General features: G+C 28.7%; 1 protein-coding gene and 2 non-coding genes across 3 annotated transcripts; all 3 read left to right on the top strand.

The window, feature by feature from the left end:
- Positions 1 to 5,112: 5,112 nt before the first annotated feature.
- On the top strand, positions 5,113 to 12,783 carry LOC103494350 (cadmium/zinc-transporting ATPase HMA3-like). The gene is made up of 9 exons (XM_051080965.1): positions 5,113 to 5,563; positions 7,641 to 7,901; positions 8,182 to 8,279; positions 8,403 to 8,658; positions 8,760 to 8,897; positions 9,309 to 9,639; positions 9,756 to 9,958; positions 10,065 to 10,267; positions 10,563 to 12,783. Exons 1-9 carry the CDS (start codon positions 5,335 to 5,337, stop codon positions 12,588 to 12,590), a joined length of 3,747 nt encoding a protein of 1,248 aa, XP_050936922.1. The 5' UTR covers positions 5,113 to 5,334; the 3' UTR covers positions 12,591 to 12,783.
- Positions 12,784 to 14,847: 2,064 nt separating this feature from the next.
- On the top strand, positions 14,848 to 14,938 carry MIR169R (microRNA MIR169r). The gene has a single exon (NR_120791.1). It is a non-coding gene; the product is annotated as a microRNA MIR169r (primary transcript).
- A 4,578-nt stretch (positions 14,939 to 19,516) lies between these two features.
- Positions 19,517 to 19,633, top strand: MIR169K (microRNA MIR169k). Its single transcript, NR_120698.1, has one exon. It is a non-coding gene; the product is annotated as a microRNA MIR169k (primary transcript).
- The last annotated feature ends 2,656 nt before the right edge of the window (positions 19,634 to 22,289 follow it).

Consider the following 22,289-nt stretch of genomic DNA (forward strand, 5'->3'; position numbering starts at 1 on the left):
TTTTTTCCTTTTTCTTTTTGAGCAGACACAATAATGAATTATTCTATTTAGAAAAATCTTGGTTGACTAAATGGTACACTTTTCAAAAGGGAACTATATATATCAGGCGATGGATCAAATAATTATCTTTTATTAACTTAAAATTCTTTTTAAAAAAATTCAAAACCCCACAAACACACAAAATATATTTATAATATCATTAATTATTGAGTTTCAAATACATTTGAGAATAATTATAAAAAAATCATTCGAAACACACACAATTTTTAACCAATTAATCATTTAAAAATAATTATGACAATGTTAAAATAATTTTAAAAATACCTTTAAATGAAATTAAATTAAAAGTTAAAGTTGATTTTAACATAAACCAACAAGACAACAACCAATCACAAAATTTAAAATTTATACGCATCTTACAAATAAAAGGGCCATCCTTTTAGGGACCTAATCCAATCATTTTAATTAACATTACAATAAATAAACAAAAGTACTTTCTAATTTCATTACAAATTTTAGTTTTTATTTACAACTTATAAATTCGGCTTTTTGGGATAGGCTCCTCACCTTTTTATATAAATTATTCTTTTTAATTATAAAGTAATTATTAAGAATATAAAGTTTTTGATGGACAAAGTTCTTATAATTTATTAACTATAAATATTTGATTTACTAAAAATTGAAAATATTAGATGTTATTATTTTAATTTATTTTTCAAGAAATATATACAATAGTTATTATCGTTTTACCTTTGATATTCATCTTCCTATTTATTTTGAAATATAATTAATAAATTAGATATGAGTATCATTCTACAAAATGATTTTAGTTTGCTTTTTCTTTAATGGACAAATTATTTGAAATTATTATTATGATTTGGTTGATGACATGTGTAAAACAAACATATCATAGGCCATTTGCAAGCAAATTCTTTATTAAAGCAATAAAGTTCTCTAAGTGGAAGACTAAGCTCAATCAAACACACACTACATTCTTTTTCATTTTCTTTCGGTTGCACATAATAATAGTAAAAAGAAAAAAAAATATTTATAAAATATGATAAAGTTTTATATATCATATTTTTTAAATATTTTAGTTTATTTTATTATATTAAAAAAATTTCTAATAATAATAATAATAATAATAATAATAATAATAAAATTATGTAAAAAAAAAAATCACTTTGATTTAACTTCAAATTCAAAAATTCAACTTTTATATGGTTGAGTTATATGTCCTTATTGCTAACACATTAATAAATTTATATTAAGTTATGTATAACAAAAATTTAAATGGTGAAGTTAATCTAAGTTTATGAATTTGTTTAATCTACTTGAATCAATTTCATGTAAACTTAAGTTTATATTACACACAAATTACAATTGAAAAATAGGTTCTTACTTTTTAAATAGAATATTTTAGCATTTAAATTAAACAGTTTTAATTTCTTTTATCAATAATTGGAAAAGAAAAAACTCTCTTTTTTTTTCTTCTTCTGTTTTTTCTCCCCAACATTAAAATTTGGATAGCTCGTGCAAAGAAATATGCATGCGTGTGAACTTTTCCACTTTGCATTTGCAATAATTTAAATTTTCAATAATTTATTTGTACTCAAAAGAGATTTTTTAGAACATGGGGCAACCTGTAATTTACAAACAACTTTTTTTTTTCTTTTTTCACAATAATTACTAATAGAATATCGAGAAATTGAAGGTTCGATCGGGAACTTTACATGTCATGTAATGTTGAGCTAAACTCATGTGACAAATTATACATATTTTAAAAAATTTTAAAAATAAAAGAACTATAATCATCTAATTTTTATCTCTATTTAGTTATCAAAAAAATAGTGGAACGAGATTTTCTTTTTAAAAAAAGCAATACATTATAAATCGTGAGAATGTAATGTCTTCCTAACTAACTTAAATAGAAAATGTGATGTTTGAGTCGCTTATGGAAGAAGAATCCATTTGACAACGTTTCTATTTGTTTTTTTTTTTTTTTTGTTTTCTATTGCCTATGTTTTAATAAAAAAAATAACTTGGAACATCGTGTTACAATGATTTTTTATTTCATTTTAGAATCACAGTATACTTCTAAAAAGAAATATAATACAAATATTCTTTCGTATTTTTAAGATATCTTGCTTCGTTTTGTGTTATCTAGCAATTGTAGAATTGTCTTTAAACTTAGTATAAGTATAATTAAATAATTTTTAAGAACTAATTTTAATCTAAATACAACTTAATTGGTTTAATTATTGACGTAAAGTCATAGTTTTAAATCTTGAAAAATATTGTTTAGAAATGTTTAAATGTGCGGAGGTATGTTTAAAAGTCACGCTCACCCTTTAACCCCTTTAGGTTTTCTTAAGTTGCTATATAGTTCTTTTTTTAGGTTTAAAATAAAGTGGTGGTAAATATTCAAACCTACAAATATTGTACCAATACTAAAAATATGTTGCAATAATTTTTGCATGACTCATCCAAATATTTTTGTGATTTTTTTTGTATATATATATATATATATATATATATATATATATATATATATATATATATATATATATATAAAAGAAAAAATATATATATTCAAAAGAAACGTGAATGGGATATACCCTGCAAGTATAATATGTAAATTTTAAAAGATGAGTTTGGTTGTTTTTTTAATTTATTGAAGTATTAAGTTAAGTAATAGTTTTAAAGAGTGGTCAAAATCATTGAATTTGAAGCATAATTTGGGGAAACAATTTGAGCTTTTCCAAAATATGGGCTACAGTTAGGCATTAATCCCAGGAGGAAACTCAAAAGCTGAAATAGCAACTCATCCACGTTAGAAATTCATGCATGAAAACCGTCCATATATATATATATATATATATATATATATATATATAATAATAATAGATTCTTTAGTTGTTTTTTAATAGGTTGGGTGAGAAATTGAAAACCTACAATCTCATTACACATACAATTCAATTTATATCTCTTACAACAATTAATTTTTAATAATTTTGAATATATCAAAATTTAACACAAAAAGTACTACATACCAAGCGAGCCACACTCAAGTGAGGAAAACTAGTTAAGATAACAAGATAGGAGAACGACAAAAAATTTCTCCTTTAGAACCTTTCAGAGCTAGGTGTGCTAGAACATCATAACCATCGACGTATTTAGTATAGGTCCGAGCTCCCCTCAACACACTACTATACTCTTTATATATATATAGAGAGAAAATTGGTAATAATATCAATGCCCGATGAAGTTAGTTTAAAGGTAAATTGTTTTCCAACTTCCTCTAAATCTAAATTCAAGTTCCAATCTTTACATTTTTTTTAGTGCACTGTCAATGTTCGAGAGTTTAGAGTAAAAAGTTACGAAATTTCTTAATCATAGAAAAGATAAAGTTTTTGAATAAATGCGGAAAGTAAAATAGATAAATTTACTATTATTAATATATCTTAACCACTACAGTACCTCTTAGTTTAATTATAATATTTCAATTTTGGATAGGCATTAGAATTTTAAGAACAATACAACACATGCACGTATACATTAAGTTTAAAAATTAATTCAACCCTGGAAGGGACTAAAAAGAGAATTTTTAAGATGCAATTTATTTATTTATTTATTTATTTCTTTTTAAAAGATGCTAATTGCTAAGCATGTTAATTATTAATAATAAACTATCTAAGTAATAATGCTAATATAATTAGTAATTAATTAACTTAATACGCATAATTAAATGCATTTTGGGTGTGGTTGGCCACGTGGATTCCAACAATTCCCTTTAATTATTTAGCAATAAATTGCTTTGTTTTATGAAACCTCATTCACATTCACCCGATTTTTTTTTCTTTTAAAAGGATAAAAACCAAATCTCTTTCAACAATTAATCTCAATATATTAGGATCACAATTTTACATTACTTAATTAATCCATCCCAAATCCAAACAAGATGACAAATTCTTCATGTAAAACCATAGGTCATAAATTGATTAGACCAAATATCGTCAAAAGTTAAGAATAAAAAGTTCAAACTTATATTATAATAATAATGAAAAATCTATCCCATTTCATTTCATCGCAATTACATTTCGAACCGTTTTTTCATAAATACATTATTATAAGTAACTTAAATAAAATTAAGATCCATCAGAAAGAACTAAATTTGAATATGATTTTAAATTATTATTATTAAATCAATACCTTTACATTTTCTTCACCAATTCCAAGACCAAAGTATTAAAGAAGATTATGAAGTTTCACCTTATCCATCTTCAGATAGATTTACTAAAACAAAAGTCAAATATATATTTAACATTTAATTTTCTTGCGAATTAGTTTTGATTCTTCGCATGAAAAGAAAAATTTAAATTGAAGATAAACAAGGATTTAAAATCAAACAAAATTCTCTAATCAACCATGGTTAAGAAGTTGACCAAAATTTTTCACAAATCAAAGTAGTCTTTTTATTTGTGTGTGTGTGTATATATATATATATATATTCCTTTCTTCTTCTCCTAAAAAGTTTAATAGTAATATATAAGTAGATGAATAATTCTCTTAATTAAAATCAAATACAGAGAAAAGATTCTCGACTTTCATCAGTCACATAATTAAATTGATATATCAACCTCCACTAAAAATTTTAATTCTTAAATTTAATATATATATATATATATATATATATATATACATTCTACTTCTTAAAAATTCTCTAATAATATGGTTAAAAATTCATAGTATATTCTTTTATATTGCTCTTATCTTCTAGCAAAATTTTAACTATATATTTTTTTCAGTACAAGGAGTGTGAGATGGTGGAATTAATCTCTAACTTCTAGACGAAGGTTATGTGTCAATATCACTAAGTATCGAGCTCGCTTTAGCCAAATTGTGATCAACAGTAAGTGACGTATCATAAAATCAAACAATGAGGAAGAACATACTGATTCTGATCAATTCATAGTTAAAATTTCCAATTGTTTTTATCACATTCTCCACTAAGAAATAGCAATTCTTTTATAAAGAAAATGGACAAAAATAATAATATACACCCACCCCAATCTCTCCTTTATAAAAAGGCATCCCACAAGCTTTAATCCTTCATATTATTTTAAGGTTCCCTATCCTCTCTCTCTCTCTCTCTCAATGAACTTCAACATTCCTCCACACGAAACCCCTTTCTTTTTTTCACTAACCTTTTCCATTGCTTACTTCTTTCTCTTTCTATTTCCCTAAAACACACAAAAAGCCACAGGTTGGGTTTTTTTTTTCCTTTTTTTTTTTAATTGTTAAAGTTCGGTGTGGTGGGAGTTTGAGGGAATAATGGCGGCCACGGCGGCCTCAACGGCGGCGACAGAGGCAGGGGGAAAGAAGGGTGGTGGGTTGAAGAAAAGTTACTTCGATGTGTTGGGGATTTGTTGTTCTTCAGAAATTCCGGTGATTGAGAATATATTGAAGGAAATCGAAGGGATTAAAGAGATTAGAGTGATTGTTGCAACAAGAACTGTCATTGTTCTTCATGATGATCTTCTCGTTTCCCAAGCACAAATTGGTATGCCTTTTTTTATCTTTTTACCTCATACCTTTTTTCTTTAATTAAGAAATTCGAATTTTTGACTTTTTTTTTTAATTGAAATTGAATTATGTCCCCAATGTTTTAATATTATATTAGAATGTGGAATGTTTTCTTTAGAATAAATAAAAAATTGAATTAGTTTAAATTATATAGTTAAACAGAAAAATATTATTGAACAAATTTTAATATATATATATATATATATACATACGGTTTTCTTATCTATTTAAATCAATCTTTTTCTAAATTTGTTTCTAGCACAATGTTGTTGGAGAATTCGAAGCGAAGAAAAAGATAATGATATTTCTTTTAAAATAGTTACATTCCTTAGTTTATAAATTTTTGTATGAAAATATCGTATACTATAATAATTAGATAGTCTAATTAGTAGACAATGTATTTTTAGATTAAAATAATAAAATAAAATGTTTGAGAAATAATTATAGAAAACTTATATGGACAAAATGGGTTGAAAGCATTGGGAAAGATTTAATTCACAAGTTACTTAATTGTCCTAAAATACATTTTAGTTTATTTTAAAATAAGTAAACAAATTTATATGAAGATTCAAAATTTATTAGAAAAATATGGATGTGGTAATTAAGTGAATTGTAGTTTTAGGTTAAAAAAAATGTTCAGAATTGTTTAAAAAATAAAAGATATAGAATAACTTAATATATATATATATATATATATATATATGTATGTATATAAAAGATAACATCATAAAGTACTAAAAATGGTTAATGTTTTAGGAAATAACCAAAAGTTGTGATGAAACTGTCTTGCCATTTGTTTTGTAAATGTGACATTGTTTGGTTGAAGGGGAAGAGTGAAGGGGAAGGGGAAGGGGAGGGAGAGAGCGGAACCCAACAAAATAAAGATGACGTGTAAATTAAATATGGTGGGTCCCACCATCATATATTCTGTTCTTAAGTGATTTGGTGACGTGGAAAATGCTTTCTTTTTCTTTTAAAAGAGAATATAAATCTCTTTCTCTCTCTCTCTCTCTCTCTCTCTCTCTCTCTCTCTCTATATATATATATATATATATATATTTCTTTTTCTTTTTTTCTTTTATCTTTTTTTCACGTCACTTCCGTTTCTGTCCTTTCAGGTTTCGTTTCATGTTTCCACATAGTTTTTTAAAATCAATTTTCCAAACACTATTAATAATAAAATTAAAGTTTGCACATTTTTTAACCAAACAAAATAAAATTTTAAAAATAATAAATATAACAAAATTTTAGATTTTATTATGATAAAAACTAATATTCTATATATTTATAAAAGTTTATTAATATATAAAATTTAAAATTTTGTAATATTTTATAAATATTTTCACCAATTTTGATTTTCCATTAAAGTATATATAAGACCATACTTTTTCTCTTTTAATCCACCTCTGGTTTATTATCAATTTTTTATAAGGTTTTTATTTAGAGAAAATTTAGGGATAGCAAAAAAAAAAATTAAAAAATATTCTAAATAACAAGAAATTGTAATAAACTATCGAATATGTTTCATTTTGCTATAATTGAAAATAATCTCAAAAAAATTATTCTCTAATTTTTTAAATCCATTTTAAAAAATTTATACACTAAAATTACATCAAAGGAGTCCATCTTTGGATTGAAAAAGTATGCTTAGAAAACTCATTGTTGAATTACATGCTTTCTTTAGAACTAGAGGACTAAAACTATAGTTTTTTTTTTAATTTAAATAATTATATTTTTAGCTTGAAAATAGAAAATAATTGTACATTGGTTATAGCCTGAAAATTATCAATAAGAAAATTGTCATAAATAATAAAATATTAGATGTAAATATAGAAATTTTTTAAAAAATGTCCTAAATTATTATTATTTAAAATCTATTTAGGAGAAAAAAATAAATTAGAGCTAAAAGTAGATATTTCAAAATATAAAAGACTAAATTTAAATACGTTTTTTTTTCTTGAAATAAATAAATAAGTTTTTAGAATACACCAAGAAAATACTATTTTAATAAAAAGTAACGATTTTTGGCCGTTTGTAATTTGAAAATGTGACAGTTAAAGCCCTAAACCAAGCAAGATTTGAAGCGAACGTTAGAGCGTACGGAGATCAGAAAGATCACCGGAAAAAATGGCCGAGCCCGTATGCGGTGGCGAGTGGGCTTTTGCTGCTCTTGTCGTTACTCAAATATGTGAATCCTATTTTTCGATGGGTCGCTTTAGCCGCCGTCGCCGCCGGAATCTTGCCCATTGTCCTCAAAAGCTTCGCCGCCGTTCGCCATCTCAGAATCGACATCAATATTCTTGCTCTAATTGCAGGTAATTTTCTACTTCCTTCAATTTTATCTAAGAACCACGCGGCAATTTTGTTTCATTTTATTTATTTGCAAGGAAATCGTCAATTTATCTTAAAAAAATCTTGTTTTTCATTTCTTCTCTTAAACATGTATTCAATGGTTCGAAATTTAGTGTTCGATTTTATACTATTTTTAGATCAATTATAGTTGATTTGGATTTGCCCAAAAAAAAATCTTTTTGTTTTAATAATATCTCCAAATAGAATTATAAATAAAATAAAACAATGTTGAAATTATGACAGTAATCGGAACAATTGTGCTGAAGGATTATTTGGAAGCAGCCACCATCGTCTTCCTCTTCACCATCGCCGAATGGCTCGAGTCCAGAGCCGCCCACAAGGTCTCTCTCTCTCTTTCTAACAATACAATTCAAGTAGCTTCAAATTTTACTTCAATTTCTGCATTCAAGTTATAGAATTCTAAAATTCCCATCCAATTATGGAACCTGGAAAAATGTGCTTAGGCCAACGCCGTCATGTCATCCCTTCTAAGCATTGCTCCTCAGAAAGCGGTTCTAGCCGATACCGGCGAAGTTGTCGGCGCCGACGAAGTCAAATTAGGGACTCTACTGGCTGTGAAGGCCGGTGAAGACATACCCATTGATGGAATCGTAGTGGAAGGAAAATGCGAAGTAGATGAGAAAACACTTACAGGTGAATCTTTTCCTGTTCCCAAACAAAAGAATTCCACTGTTTGGGCTGGTACCATTAATCTAAATGGTAAGTTCTGTTTATTTATTTATTCTTTTTATGGTTTTGTTTCTGCTTTGGACAGTTAAGGAAGTTTTTGAGTGTGGATTTGTGGGTTCTTTTCTATTTAGGCTATGTTACAGTAAAGACTACTGCCCTTGCCGAAGACTGTGTGGTGGCCAAAATGGCTAAGCTGGTTGAAGAGGCCCAGAACAATAAATCTAGAACTCAAAGGTTCATTGACAAATGTGCCAAATTCTATACTCCAGGTGAGCCCACCAACTGTTTGCACATATAGGCCTGTGAAAGCCATGGCTAGTAAATTCAATTTTCTTTTCACTTACTTTATCAATTGCAAATCAAAAAGAATTTTAAGATACTTATGAATGGAAAAAAATCTGTAACCTAGTGCCACTTCGTCTTTTGTTTAAATCGACGTAAGTTTTTGAGTTGAATGGTAGGGGTGTTAGAACAAGAGGACATGAATTTGAACTCTATTTCAGTTAGGATTTATGATTACATATGGAAGAAGATTAAAGGATATGTATATCTTAACTTATCAACCGAAATTATGCTGTGGTTTTGATTTTTGTAAGATATTATCTAGAAGGTTAAATTTAGCTCAAACCACTTCTGACATTTGATTTTGAAACTGATGATTGGATTGTTCTGATATGCAGCTGTTATAATCATATCAACTTGCATAGTAGTGATTCCAGTTGCTTTAAGACTTCCCAATCGCAGCCATTGGTTTCACTTGGCCTTGGTGGTGTTAGTAAGCGCGTGTCCCTGTGCACTCATCCTTTCCACGCCTGTTGCGTCTTTCTGTGCACTTACTAAGGCAGCAACATCTGGTCTTTTAATCAAAGGAGGTGATTACCTTGAAACACTCGGCAAAATTAAGATCATGGCCTTTGATAAAACTGGGACAATAACGAGAGGTGAATTTATGGTGACTGAATTTCAAGTGCTTGATAAGGACAATATAAGCTTAGACACATTGCTGTACTGGTAAGTGAAAGTAATCATTTTTCTTGGATAAGCATATTCTTTTATTTTGAAGGGTTTATGCAGTACCGAGAAGCTAATCATTTTTTGTGTCAATCTTTGCCTTCTCCCTTTCTCAGGGTGTCGAGCATCGAGAGCAAGTCCAGTCATCCAATGGCAGCTGCACTTGTTGACCACGGAAGATCACTATCCATTGATCCCAAACCTGAAAATGTGGATGACTTTCAAAATTTTCCTGGAGAAGGTGTTCATGGAAGAATTGATGGGAAAGACATCTATATTGGAAACCGAAAAATTGCTACAAGAGCCAACTGCGCAACAGGTTGGATTTTTCACAAGTGCTTTATAATAACATTCTGTTTCGGTGGAGAACAAACAAGCACCATTTTTCTGTTATCATCCTGACTGATGGATGTAAATATCTTCAGTCCCAGAGATCAAAGATGAAGCAAAGGATGGGAGGACTGTTGGATACATATTCTGTGGAACTATTGCAGCTGGAGTCTTCAGTCTGTCTGATTCTTGTAGAACAGGAGCTAAAGAGGCCATGGACGAGCTTAGATCTCTCGGTATAAAAACAGCCATGCTCACCGGAGACAGTTCTGCAGCAGCCTTGCAAGCACAAAAAGAAGTACGCATTTTATTCCCTGCTTTGCATGCCCGACATCGACATATAGATTTTCCATGTCACAGCAAGGTTTATAACTTCATATTTAGGATATATCAAGAAATTTTAGCTGAACCAATCAATTTGTTTGGTTATATGCTTTAGGAACACTTTCAGTTCATGATCATTATTAAGCAATTTGATTTGACCTGTATTAGTTATATTGAAGTATTATTTTGTTCAATCCTTTAGCATTTACTAGTTTAAAATCCAAACTTGGATGTAAATTTATTCCTTGCTTCCCTGATCCTATGTGCAGTTGGGAAAGGCTTTACAAACAGTTCATGCCGAACTTCTACCTCAAGACAAGACAAGGCTTATCAATGACTTCAAAAAGGAGGGGCCAACAGCTATGATTGGAGATGGTCTAAACGATGCCCCTGCCTTGGCCACAGCTGATATCGGCATATCAATGGGAATCTCAGGTTCAGCCCTTGCAATAGAAACTGGAGATGTAATTTTAATGACTAATGATATCAGGAAAGTTCCAAAAGCCATTCGACTTGCAAGAAGAGCTAATAACAAAGTAATTGAAAATGTGATTCTGTCGGTTGCTCCTAGGATTGCTATACTTGGTCTGGCATTTGGTGGTCATCCACTTGTTTGGGCAGCAGTTCTTGCTGATGTTGGTGCCTGTGTGCTTGTTATCCTCAACAGTATGCTCCTGCTGCGAGGAACAGACGGACACAAAGGGAAGAAAGCTGGCAAATTTTCTGCTACTCACTGTTCCTCCAAACATAAATGTTGTCATGTAAGCAGCCATTCAGATGAACATAGTGGTCACGCCCACGCCCATGATCATGGTTGCAACGATCACAGTTCTCATTCTTCTAGGCACCATCACCATCACCATCACCATCATCATCATGATGAGCAGGAGGACTGTGGCTCTCTCAAGAAAACTCATGATGGTTGTTTACAACAGAATCATGCTTCCATGTGCGATTCCAAGTTGAAAAATTCAAGTTCATGCAAGAAAAGTAAACTCATGAACCCAAGTTCTAAGATAGATGGTTCTACTGGGTGTGTAAAACTCCGTGAACATGATCACACCCATGATCACGGGTGCAACAGTGATGGCTCTGACTCTTCTAGTCATAGTCATCATCACCATCACAGCCACCACCATCATGAGCACGAGGATTGCCACTCACTCAAGAAAACTCATGAAGTTTGTGTACCTCAGAATCATGCTTCCAAGTGCGACTCCAGGTCAAAATATTCAAGTTTGTGCAACAAAAGTAAACTTGTAGACTCGTGTTCTAAGGTAAATGGTTCTACCGGGAGTGTACAACTCTATGAACATGATCACACTCATGACCATGGGTGCAACATTGACAGTACTGACTCTTCTAGTCATAGTCATCACAACCACCACCACCACCATCATGAGCACGAGGACTGTGGTTCTCTCAAGAAAACTAACGATAGTTGCTTACTTCAGAACTGTGCTTCCAAGTGTGATTCCGGGTTGAAATCTTCAAGTTCATGCAAGAAAAGTGAACTCGTGGATTCAAGTTCTAAGGTAGATGATTCTGCAGGCAGTCTAAAACCCTGTGAACATGGACATGTCCATAACGATCAGCCTGCAGAACACGACCACCATGCTTATTTTTCTTGCGCTGATCATCATGCCAAGGATGTACTCTGCTCTCCAGAGAATACACAAGAGTTTTGTTCGTTTCAGAAGTGTGCATCAAATTCATGTGAGACAATCAAGTGCACAAGCTCACCAGCAAGCCATGATGAATCGGCTGTGATTGTTGAGCTCGAAGAATGTGGATGTTGTACTCATAATACCCAATCTGCTCAACATGATCATGACATCCAAAGTCCCAAATGTGATTTTGATGACAGCCACTCACCCAGTCTTGAACATCATATTAGTAATGATTGTTGCTCTCAAAAGAATACTCAAAAGGTTTCTATATCTCATCCAATGCGTGATTCTGAAACCTGCAAGGAAGGGGTTCATCTTCATTGTGAAGCATCAAATGAAGATAATGGAGCAATCAACAATACTGTAAATATCAAGCTTGAAGCAGATCATTCAAACTCGAAATGTGGAAACACTAGTAATAAGCCAATGGAAAACAGGCAGACGAACAACAACTGTAAAAGCTGCAGAAGGGGAAGTTCACAATTCAAAATTGGAAAAACTTGTGCAGGCTTGGATAAGAGAGAAATGGGTGGGTGTTGTAAGAGCTACATGAAGGAGTGTTGTAGGAAGCATGTCGATATCAGAATGGCAGTTCGAGGAGGCTTAAACGAAATCATCATAGAATAGATTATGTGGTTAGTTTTTATGATTTCTGGTAATAGTCTAATGTAACTATGCTTTCTCATTAATATTATTATTTGTATTCAAATTTAGGCAATGGCAAATGAGAATGTGATTAGAGAAAGCATCATTACTTGTTATTTGCTAGTGTATGAATATGATGTAATTGTTCATAATCAAAATGCAAATGTTTTCATCACTGTGGTGGATGCATGAGAATCTGTCACTTTGGCTATCTAGGTACTTCAATTGACCAAATATGAAATCTTGTCGTTGTTTATATATATGTTATCTTTGCATTATTTATGTTCTTCACCCTAGGAACAAATGTACGCTATATAAGATCAACTATTTTGAATTTTTTGCACTCCTCTAATAATATAATTGTTCTCTCTCTGTATGTGGATGTAGAGAACAAATTGTTAATGAACCATGTAAATCTCTACGATTCGTCTATTAATTTGCGTGATTTCCTAACAATCTGTTTCAATGGTGGGGAAGGAGATGATGTTTGAGGTAATGTTTGATGATCAAGGATTACTGAGAATGCAAGATGATGGGAGATTCCCTTTACCCCTTCCAATTTGCATTATAATGGGAATGTGAATCTGAATTCGATGGGTTTGAGGGAGAAACAATCGGATTCAACCTTTTTTCTTCTTTTTTTTTTTGGCCATGTCAACTCAAGAATATGTTCTTCATGGATAAGATTCCCTACGTGTCTGCTCAAAATTGACTTCGAGTCGACCATCATCTCCGTAGGCAGTTGACAATTTTTATTTTTTGGGTCCGAATTCAATATTTGCCTATTTGATCCTCCAACTAAAGTTACAAATTTCAGTTTATGATTTTTTTTATTTTTTTTTTTTTAAATTTATGGATAAAAAAAAGAGAAGTTGAAAAATTTTAAAGATTTTTTTTATATAGAAATATTGACTATTTCAAATTGAGGTATCAAATTTGTAATTTAATGAAAATATTTTCACTTCTTAAGTTAAATTATTTTATTAAGGTTTTCAGAAGAAGAAAAAGAAATCAAAACTTTTACGAGGTATTTATAAATATAGAAAATTGTCATACTCATAAGTGCAATCATCTATCGGTAATAGACATTAATAGATGTCTACTGATAGCATGTTTATCATTGACACATGGACACTAATAGATGTCTATTAGTGTTTATCATTGATACATACTCACATTTTGCTTAGTTATAAAATTTAACAATTTTACCATTTGGTTTTACCGGTTTTGAAAAGTAGGTAATAAAGCATGAGATATAACAAAAAGCTTGGATGCGTAACAAAAAAAAGAATAATATTAAAATAAGTATAACTCAATGGTCAAAAAACTTGTATTATAAGTATTTAAAGTTTGATTGTCCTATACAAAGTATCGTCAAGAAAAAAAAATACATATTTTTAAATATAGCAAAATGAATCAAAATAGTACAAATTAAACTCCTAGGCTTTCGCAAGTGAAGCAATTTAGCGGCTTAAATAAATTTTGGTTTAAAAGTCATCCAAGATTATTTTTTTTTAAATTAATCAAACTTTCTTTAAAAAAAAAATAACTTGCATTTGAAGAAGTCTACCCAATTTGAGAATTAATGTGTATGTATAACTTTTAAAAGTAATATAAATGGTCTAAATTAATTGACTTAAATTATAAGTTTCACCTCGTATTTATCAAATGAACTTTAAAAGAGGTGACATATAATATAATTATCGAACTAAAAACATATCTAGGGTTTAAATTGATATAGTTATGAAAAATTATTTTAAATAGCAGAACTTCTGAAAAAATTTACAAATATATAACAAAATATCACAATCTCTTCTGTCATAGACCACGATAGGCTACTATTTGTTTTTATCGTGATGTAGATAGACAGATCTATAGTTGTCAATTGTAAATAGACTATAATATTTTATTCTATTTTGTAAATATATCGATTCATTTTGGATAATTTTTTTTATTACATAATTATATAATTGATACAATCTTTGGTATTTGCAATAAAAAATATATCATTATTGAAAAACTCTAATAAAATAAATCAAATTCCACTCAATTTCCTTTTGCAGCCATTTGATTCCAAGGAATTTTGGAGAGTCTAAAACAAGTTTTGTTTCTTCAACCTATAAATAGTCACCACCTTATATATCTCAAGCATATTTGTATTAAACTTATAGAGTTGAACAGATGGATCAAAGAGAGATGGATTATTTTGGATCGAAGAATGATACATGAATAGATTGTGAGTGGAACATGAGCCAAGAATGACTTGCCGGCCGACTTTCGACACCTCTCGTTTTGTGGTCGGCACGGTCTTCTTCGGCTCTTGTTCCCTCTCAATCTTTCTCATGCTTCATTCTCGATCATTTTCCTAGCCAATCCTTCCGACTTCAATGAAAAAGAAGTAATTTTATGATCAAAGAGTCTTCTCATCATTTCAACGCAAGAAATACTCAACAAATTTGAACAAAAAAAAAAATGATTAGTCGATTGATTTCTGATAATGATCTTTCTATCAGCATAATCTTCTCTTCAATATTCTTATTTTTCTTCTCAATCTTTTTCATATTTCATTTTTAGATCATCTCTAGCACATTGTTGTTGTCACGATCCATTCCTTATCAACTCTCTTTTAGGAAAAGAAGATTATACATATATTTATACATGCATATATATATATGTCACACACATATAATATACACATACATATATGTATTTGGAGGCTATTTTGTTATTAGGATGTCGAATGAAAAAAAGTTATTATAGACTCTTTAATTTTTCATGAGATGCCTATTACGTTAAACTTTAAATTTTCATCTACTTTTGATAACTTTTAAAATAATTTTGTTTGTTTATTATTATTGATCTTTTTTTTTCCCTTAAAAAAAGTTATCATCAGCTCCATTGTTCTTTCTTTCTAGGTGAAATGATTGAATTAATTTGTTACCTCCCATGCTAGCTTAATATATACATAATCACTATGTATGTTATACTCATTTTTATTTGATTACATATTTCTTTTAGTCTACAAACTTTCATACCAATAACAATTTAGTTCATAAACTTTGATTTGTAATGATTTTGTCCTTGTACAATATAATAATTTAGTTTCTGTAGTTTAAAACTTGCAAACAATTAGTCTCTAGGTAGAAATTTGTGTTGAAATTTAATGAGTTTTTTTTTTTAATTTGCATAAATAAATCAAACATAAAACAAATTAGATATACTATATTTTTATATAATAATACAAAATTTCTACCTCCTAAAATAAATAAAAATCGAGATATAATTTTGATAATTTTCCTTACATTAGGGACTAAAATTGTTACAGAATTAAAAGTATAAGGACGAATCTTTAAGCAACAAAGTTGATGGACTAAAATTGTTTTTTCGTGTTAGGGACCAGAATAGTTTATTAACATTTTTCTTAATAGAAGCTTAAAGGACCTTGGTATCCTTATGGAAAAATCTCAGCAAAATAATTAATGTAAAGGATAATATAATGTCTTAAAAACATGATTAATCTTTCATTTAATATACAGTATTTAGATAATTGATAAAATATAACATATGTGTGTGATTATATCATTCATCATACAAATACATATTTTTGAACTGAAAAATAAAAGTACTATTGAACTAAAGAAAAGTGGTCAGCTTAACTTATTTAAGCACCATAAACTAAAAAATAAAAATAGTTGCATAAATAACAATTAAAAAAATTAAAAAATATGTCGCATGATAAAATAATTGTATATATAGCAAAGAAAAATTAATAAAAGATTATATGCAGGTACGTTATTTTTGGACACTTCTTCTTAAGTTTTCCAAATTAAAAGTTATCACTAATAGATGCTATCAATGATAGAGTAATTTTTTCTAACGAGAGAAAACTGAAAAGAAATGTGTGAAATAGTTATATATTCTCAAATTGATAGCTACTACAAGTTGATATTGTTGATAGCAACTTTCGGTGGTAGCTTTTAATTTGAGAAATGTGTTGTTATCACTAATAGATATATATTATTAGTGAGATTTCAATATGAGAAATATGCTATTAATTGCTACACTAGTACCGATTATCATAGCTTCTATCAATAATAGATACAAAAATTAGAAAAAAATCTAAAAATATAGCAAAACTTTTAAATATTTGCAAATACATCATACGTTGACAATCAAATTGTAAAATTTTTTAGAACTTCATGTGTTAGCTCTCCAATGCACTTGTTTTCATTACCGATAGCAATTATCAAAGAGGAACTTATGCTACATTAAATTCACAAATTGGAAGCTACTACATTAATTTCACAAATTGAAAGCTGTCACTGATAGCAACGATTATTGATATCCACCGTTAGTAGCTATCAGTGATATCTAATGTGATATCTAGTAACAACAACATCACTGATAACAACTAATAACACATTTCTCAAATTGAAAACTACCACCGATAATAACTATAAATGATTATTATTGATAACTTTTTTATTTGGAGAGAAGCTTGTGACGAAATAGTGGGGGTGAACACGAATTTTTTAGTCTTGTACAAAATTTTATGCAGTATAAATTTTAAAATTGGTTGATGATTTACAAACCTAATATAATTTGATTATTCATCTCTAAATGATCAAATTTGAATAAGCAAAAAGTAATTTAAGAAAATTACTTCTCCAAACCAACTTACAACAGAACTAGAGTTATACTATTTGGACCAAACTTCTTGAATCTCACCGATTAACTTAAAAATTTAAGTTTATTAATTAAGACAAATTAAACCTAATATCTAACAAAATTGAACGAACATAAATTTTAAAAACATATCTAAAAATTTTATATTTTTGTTTGAAAATTACAATAAAAAGTACCATGACTAAAATTAAACACCAAATGATATATTTAACCTATAAGAAAATTGGATGCATTTAATTTTTTAGTTGAAGGACCTTTTCTTCAATGTTGGGTTGGTCCAAAGCACAAATGTCAACTCAATAATTCTTATTCCTATGAGATTGTGTTATGGCTTCCACACTCTTCTCTCTTGGAGTCAAGATTATATCCCAATGCCCCAAGTTGGTTAAGGTTTTTATGCAAAAAAGTACATTTGTGTTTGTTCTCTTTATCCTCATTAGAAAATTCTCTTTTACTATATTATCCTAAAGTATATGACAAATAATTAATATATTAAATAACAAAACAGAAAAATCATAAATTACTCGATTTAAACGATGAGAAGGAATAAGGTTTAATGTAAGTAATATTTAAAATTAAAGTTAGATTTTCGTAATGTTTTTGAAATACTTGGGTTGAAATTTATAGTTATAATTTTGTTATTATTGGGGGTTGGTCTCAATCAACAATGTCAACCCAATAATTCTTATTCTTGGCAAAAATTCCCGTGGCTTCCATTCTTCCCCTCTTTGTTGGAGTCAAAATTAAACGTAGCCCATAAACCAAGTTGTGTGAATAAAGGTTGTGTTTATGCAAAAAGTACATGTGTCTTTATTATTCTCCTTATCCCTATTAAATTCTCTACTTATTATTATTATTATTATTATTATTATTATTATTATTATTGCTATGCTATCACTTATCATTTATCATTGGAAATACATAGGTTTAATTTATTAAAATAATAAGGATTACAAAAAAAAATTCCTTGGGTTGATCAATTATTGTGTATTGATTTGGGAAATGAACAGTGCACATTGTGATGTGATATAACTCTAGAGTGTAATATCAAACAAACGGAGGAGGAAAGATTGGTTCAAAAGATTTTTATCTCGTAAATTACGAATAATCGAACCATAATAGAAGATTCTAGAAATAAAGAAAATGAAGAAATCAAAAGTAAAAAAAATTACAAAGTTGATGGAAAAATAACGAAAGTTTAAGATTATATCAAATAGACACTAGCCTATGTTTGCTCTTGATGGTGAGCGTTGTACAACTTTTTAGTACTTAATAACTCTTAAACTATATTTGTTTCTCAAAATTGTGATTGTTTCTTCTCGATTTTTTAGAAACGATTAAATAAAAAATAAAAAAACATGTTTTTTTTAGAAACTAAGAATATTAGAGCGAGAAAAGTAATAGCATATCGTTATGGCCACACACAAGCCCATAACTATAATGAATCTCTAATCTTTTATATCCCAACTCAGGAATGATAAGAACAAATTCCCCTTTCACCCATCTCTTACAGCAAAGGTTCCCACCAAAAAATTATAGATATAAAGAGGAAGAATAATCTATTGTATTAGAATTTTGGCGTAATCTTAAATTCACTCGTAATTCATGAAATTAAGAGCTTTTGAGTCAATTGATTCTTAAATCACTGATTGACTCAAGAGCTTAAGTTGATGGATAAATATAAAAATTCAATATTTTTTAATTGAAGGAGAAAATAAATCATTAAACACATTTTAATTAATAGAAGCAATACACAATATGCCAAATCATAAAAAATTTTCTAAAAGAAACATGCTTAAAAAAATAAAATATTTATAAAATCGACAAACAAAGAAAAAAGAAACGTAAAGAGTAGAGATTTATCTACTAGAATTAAATTAAGAAATAACATAAATAACACAAATACGAATTCAACTTATGTTTCGAAAATATTTTTGTCGAACTTGTTCGAAATAATCATATAACACTAACACGGATTCCAACAAAGAAAAAGAAAAATGTGTGTTGTAAAAGAAGATTGGGAATTAGGTGTGTAGGTGCATATTAGAGCTAGCCTTTCAGCAGTATCAAATAAGATAAAGAAGAATATATTGAGAATGAGATGAGATGATGTGAAATTACACAAAAATGCTCTCTTTTTGCAACTGCATGCCTATAAATAAAGCAAATGAGCAAAGCTTTTTTTGTGATGAGTTCATATTATATTTTAATTTTATGAGTTGGAGAGTAAGTATGAGCCAAGGATGACTTGCCTGCCCTAATTTTCTTCAAAGATAAGCAATTAATTCATCTTCTTTTCAAATTTGTTTGGGAAGTCATCCTTGGCTCATTTTTCCTCTCTTTACTCTATCTATCACACTCATCTCAATCGTACGCGTTTTGTTATTTGTGCAATTATTTTATTGAGTTCTAAGATCATACGGTTTTAAATTTGTTGGAAATCTTGTTTTGAAGTGATTCTTGGTAATATAGAGAATGTGATTTTTTTTTTTAAAAAATACAATTAGGAGTAGGAATGCTCAAATCATATGCCAATTTCTCGACTATGCTCGAATTAGTAGTTCGTGAAGGTATGATTTTTGAGATATTTGCAATAAAAAACATTAAAATATATATGCATGTGTTTTATTAAATTTATATTGAAACTAAAATAAATTATTGTTTCATAGAAAATTTAGTTCCTGGCTTATTAAATACTTTTTTTAGTTGAGGTCATTGTCAATGAAAATGATTATTCACACACACTTATGTCAACTCCAACCTATTGAATTAAAAAGAATGAGTGATTATATAATATTGTCTCCAAGTTTTAGACTTAAAAAAGACCAACAGGACAAATTGTTTTCAAGTTTGGTTTTTTTAAAATGATCGGTAGAATATAGATAATAAAGATAAAAAATTGAACGTAATGTAGGTTTAATTTTAAAAAATAGAATGATTTATCGAACAAGTTCTAAAACAATGAATTCACTTTTATATCTTTGCTATTGCTTTTGGTTACATTCTTGCATTGTCTCTTTTCATTTTTGTAACTGAAGTTTAATGGCATTAAAATAAATGTTACATATGGATTGGGGACGATCTTTTTTTTTTTTTTTTAATATAACAATTATAGAATGGAGAATCGAATACTTCAACTCTAAGATAAAAAATTCATGTCAATTCTTATTGTTTGGTTACTTTTACTTTGACAGTTTAAAATTATTTACATCATGACTAACATATGGACTATTTTTTTTTTTGGTATTATTGGGATGACAAGGTCATTTTTTTTCTTTTATATTATTGAGATGCGTTCCTCGTTCAGTTTCAATTTTTTTAAGTATTCCGTTCAATATTTTTGGATGGATTGGTAAGTCTAACCTATTTGCTCCTATTTTTTTTCTTTTTTCTTTTTCATTTTAATTTTGCCAATTATATTTCATAATCATTGTATCTCTTTATTTAGTATTTTTTTTTTCTCATTTAATTGCAAACGATATTCTTCGTGATTTGATAATTTATTTTAATGATTTCAATGGTTTTGTTAATGACTTTGCCGAATTTATTTGATAATTTTGCTCCACTTTTTCCCTAGCTTGTTTTTTAAATTTACATAAGTTATAGGATTAAAATTGAGATTAAAAAATTAATCTAATTAATATATATATTTTCATATCTTCCGTTAATTTGAATTCTTTCATGGAATCAAATGAATACAAACATTCGTTCAAATATATTATACAAACAATCACATTTATCTAATTTTTTGAAAACTAAAATGTTTCTAGTTTTGCCTAGAATAAGATCTCTTATTTTGGCGAACCCGACCTTGTTGATTCACATGGTATTTATGACCAACACGACTTCTTACATTTGTTGATTGTCTGTCATCTGTACAAACTTGTGAGATCTGACCTTCTTCCATGTTGAAGATGTCGAGGGTAGTTGGAAAAAAGTCACATATTGACGATGTTGGCATCATGGAAATATGAGTAAAATGATCGGTTGGATATGCGTATAGATATTAAATATCGGGTTGAACTGGAACATCCTAATGTCTAGCTAGATAACCTTGTTCTTCATTTGAAACATTATCTTCAAAATACCTCACTCCTTAACTCTGTATATAGATGTCAAATTATGCAGAGCAATTGTCGTCGTTCTAGCCACCGCATCTGTTGTATTAAATATTTTCAATCTTACAAAATTATTGTTTATAATTAGACTATACAACCAAACAACAATTAAGTCATCCGATTAAACAATAAACTCTTACCAAAAAGTGATATGATGCTTCTGCTTTTGTAATGCATCGGTTGCTAATATTAGAATACATTCAATGTTCCAGGTCCAACATCTATATAGAATCTAATCACGTTCGTGCTTAATTGTGTAGACCATCTTTTTTTTTTTTGTAAAAAAAAACTTCTTTCGCATAAATAGTTTTAAAAATAGCCCCTTTACCTAATTATTTTTCAAAAACCCCCTAATTTCCCAAACAACCCTATTTTTGGTGATGCCATAGTAATCTTATAACTTTAGAGAACACTTGGGGAGGTATTATTTCTTCAAATATGCAATTTATTGGACCTCATTTATTTACACTTCATTTATTTAAATACAATTTCTATCACCACCTTTTTTCTTTGACAAAATTAAAAGTAATGCTTATTGGGTACAACTTTTTCATGCACTCCTTCCATTGCCAAATATAAATGAATACTTCTTTAGAAAATTTTGCCACTACCAACTTGTGATTCCATACTTAAAAATACACCAAAATATTTTTCAAATTGAATGAAAAAAAAATACTATTTTTTGTTTTTTTTTTGAAAAATAGTATTGTGAAATACAAATCGTTATTTTTTTGTTTCTTAGGCTTTACTTTTGACTAATTAATGATTTCTTTTCTTGAAATTCTAAGTAGGGTTTAGAATATTTGAGTACTAACTTAAGAGGGAAGATAGATTTAAAATTTAAAGTTAATAAAGAAATTTTTTTTAAATATATCAA

The sequence above is a fragment of the Cucumis melo genome, chromosome 2 (assembly GCF_025177605.1).
Source record: "Cucumis melo cultivar AY chromosome 2, USDA_Cmelo_AY_1.0, whole genome shotgun sequence".
Lineage (NCBI taxonomy): Eukaryota > Viridiplantae > Streptophyta > Magnoliopsida > Cucurbitales > Cucurbitaceae > Cucumis > Cucumis melo.

What these genes read in the sequence shown, in the direction of transcription:
- LOC103494350 (XM_051080965.1), top strand. Translation starts at nt 5,335, where the DNA reads ATGGCGGCCACGGCGGCCTCAACGGCGGCGACAGAGGCAGGGGGAAAG. An exon ending in TGGTACCATTAATCTAAATG is followed by an intron (nt 8,659 to 8,759) that starts GTAAGTTCTGTT and finishes TTTTCTATTTAG; the next exon opens with GCTATGTTACAGTAAAGACT. An exon ending in AAGAGCCAACTGCGCAACAG is followed by an intron (nt 9,959 to 10,064) that starts GTTGGATTTTTC and finishes AAATATCTTCAG; the next exon opens with TCCCAGAGATCAAAGATGAA.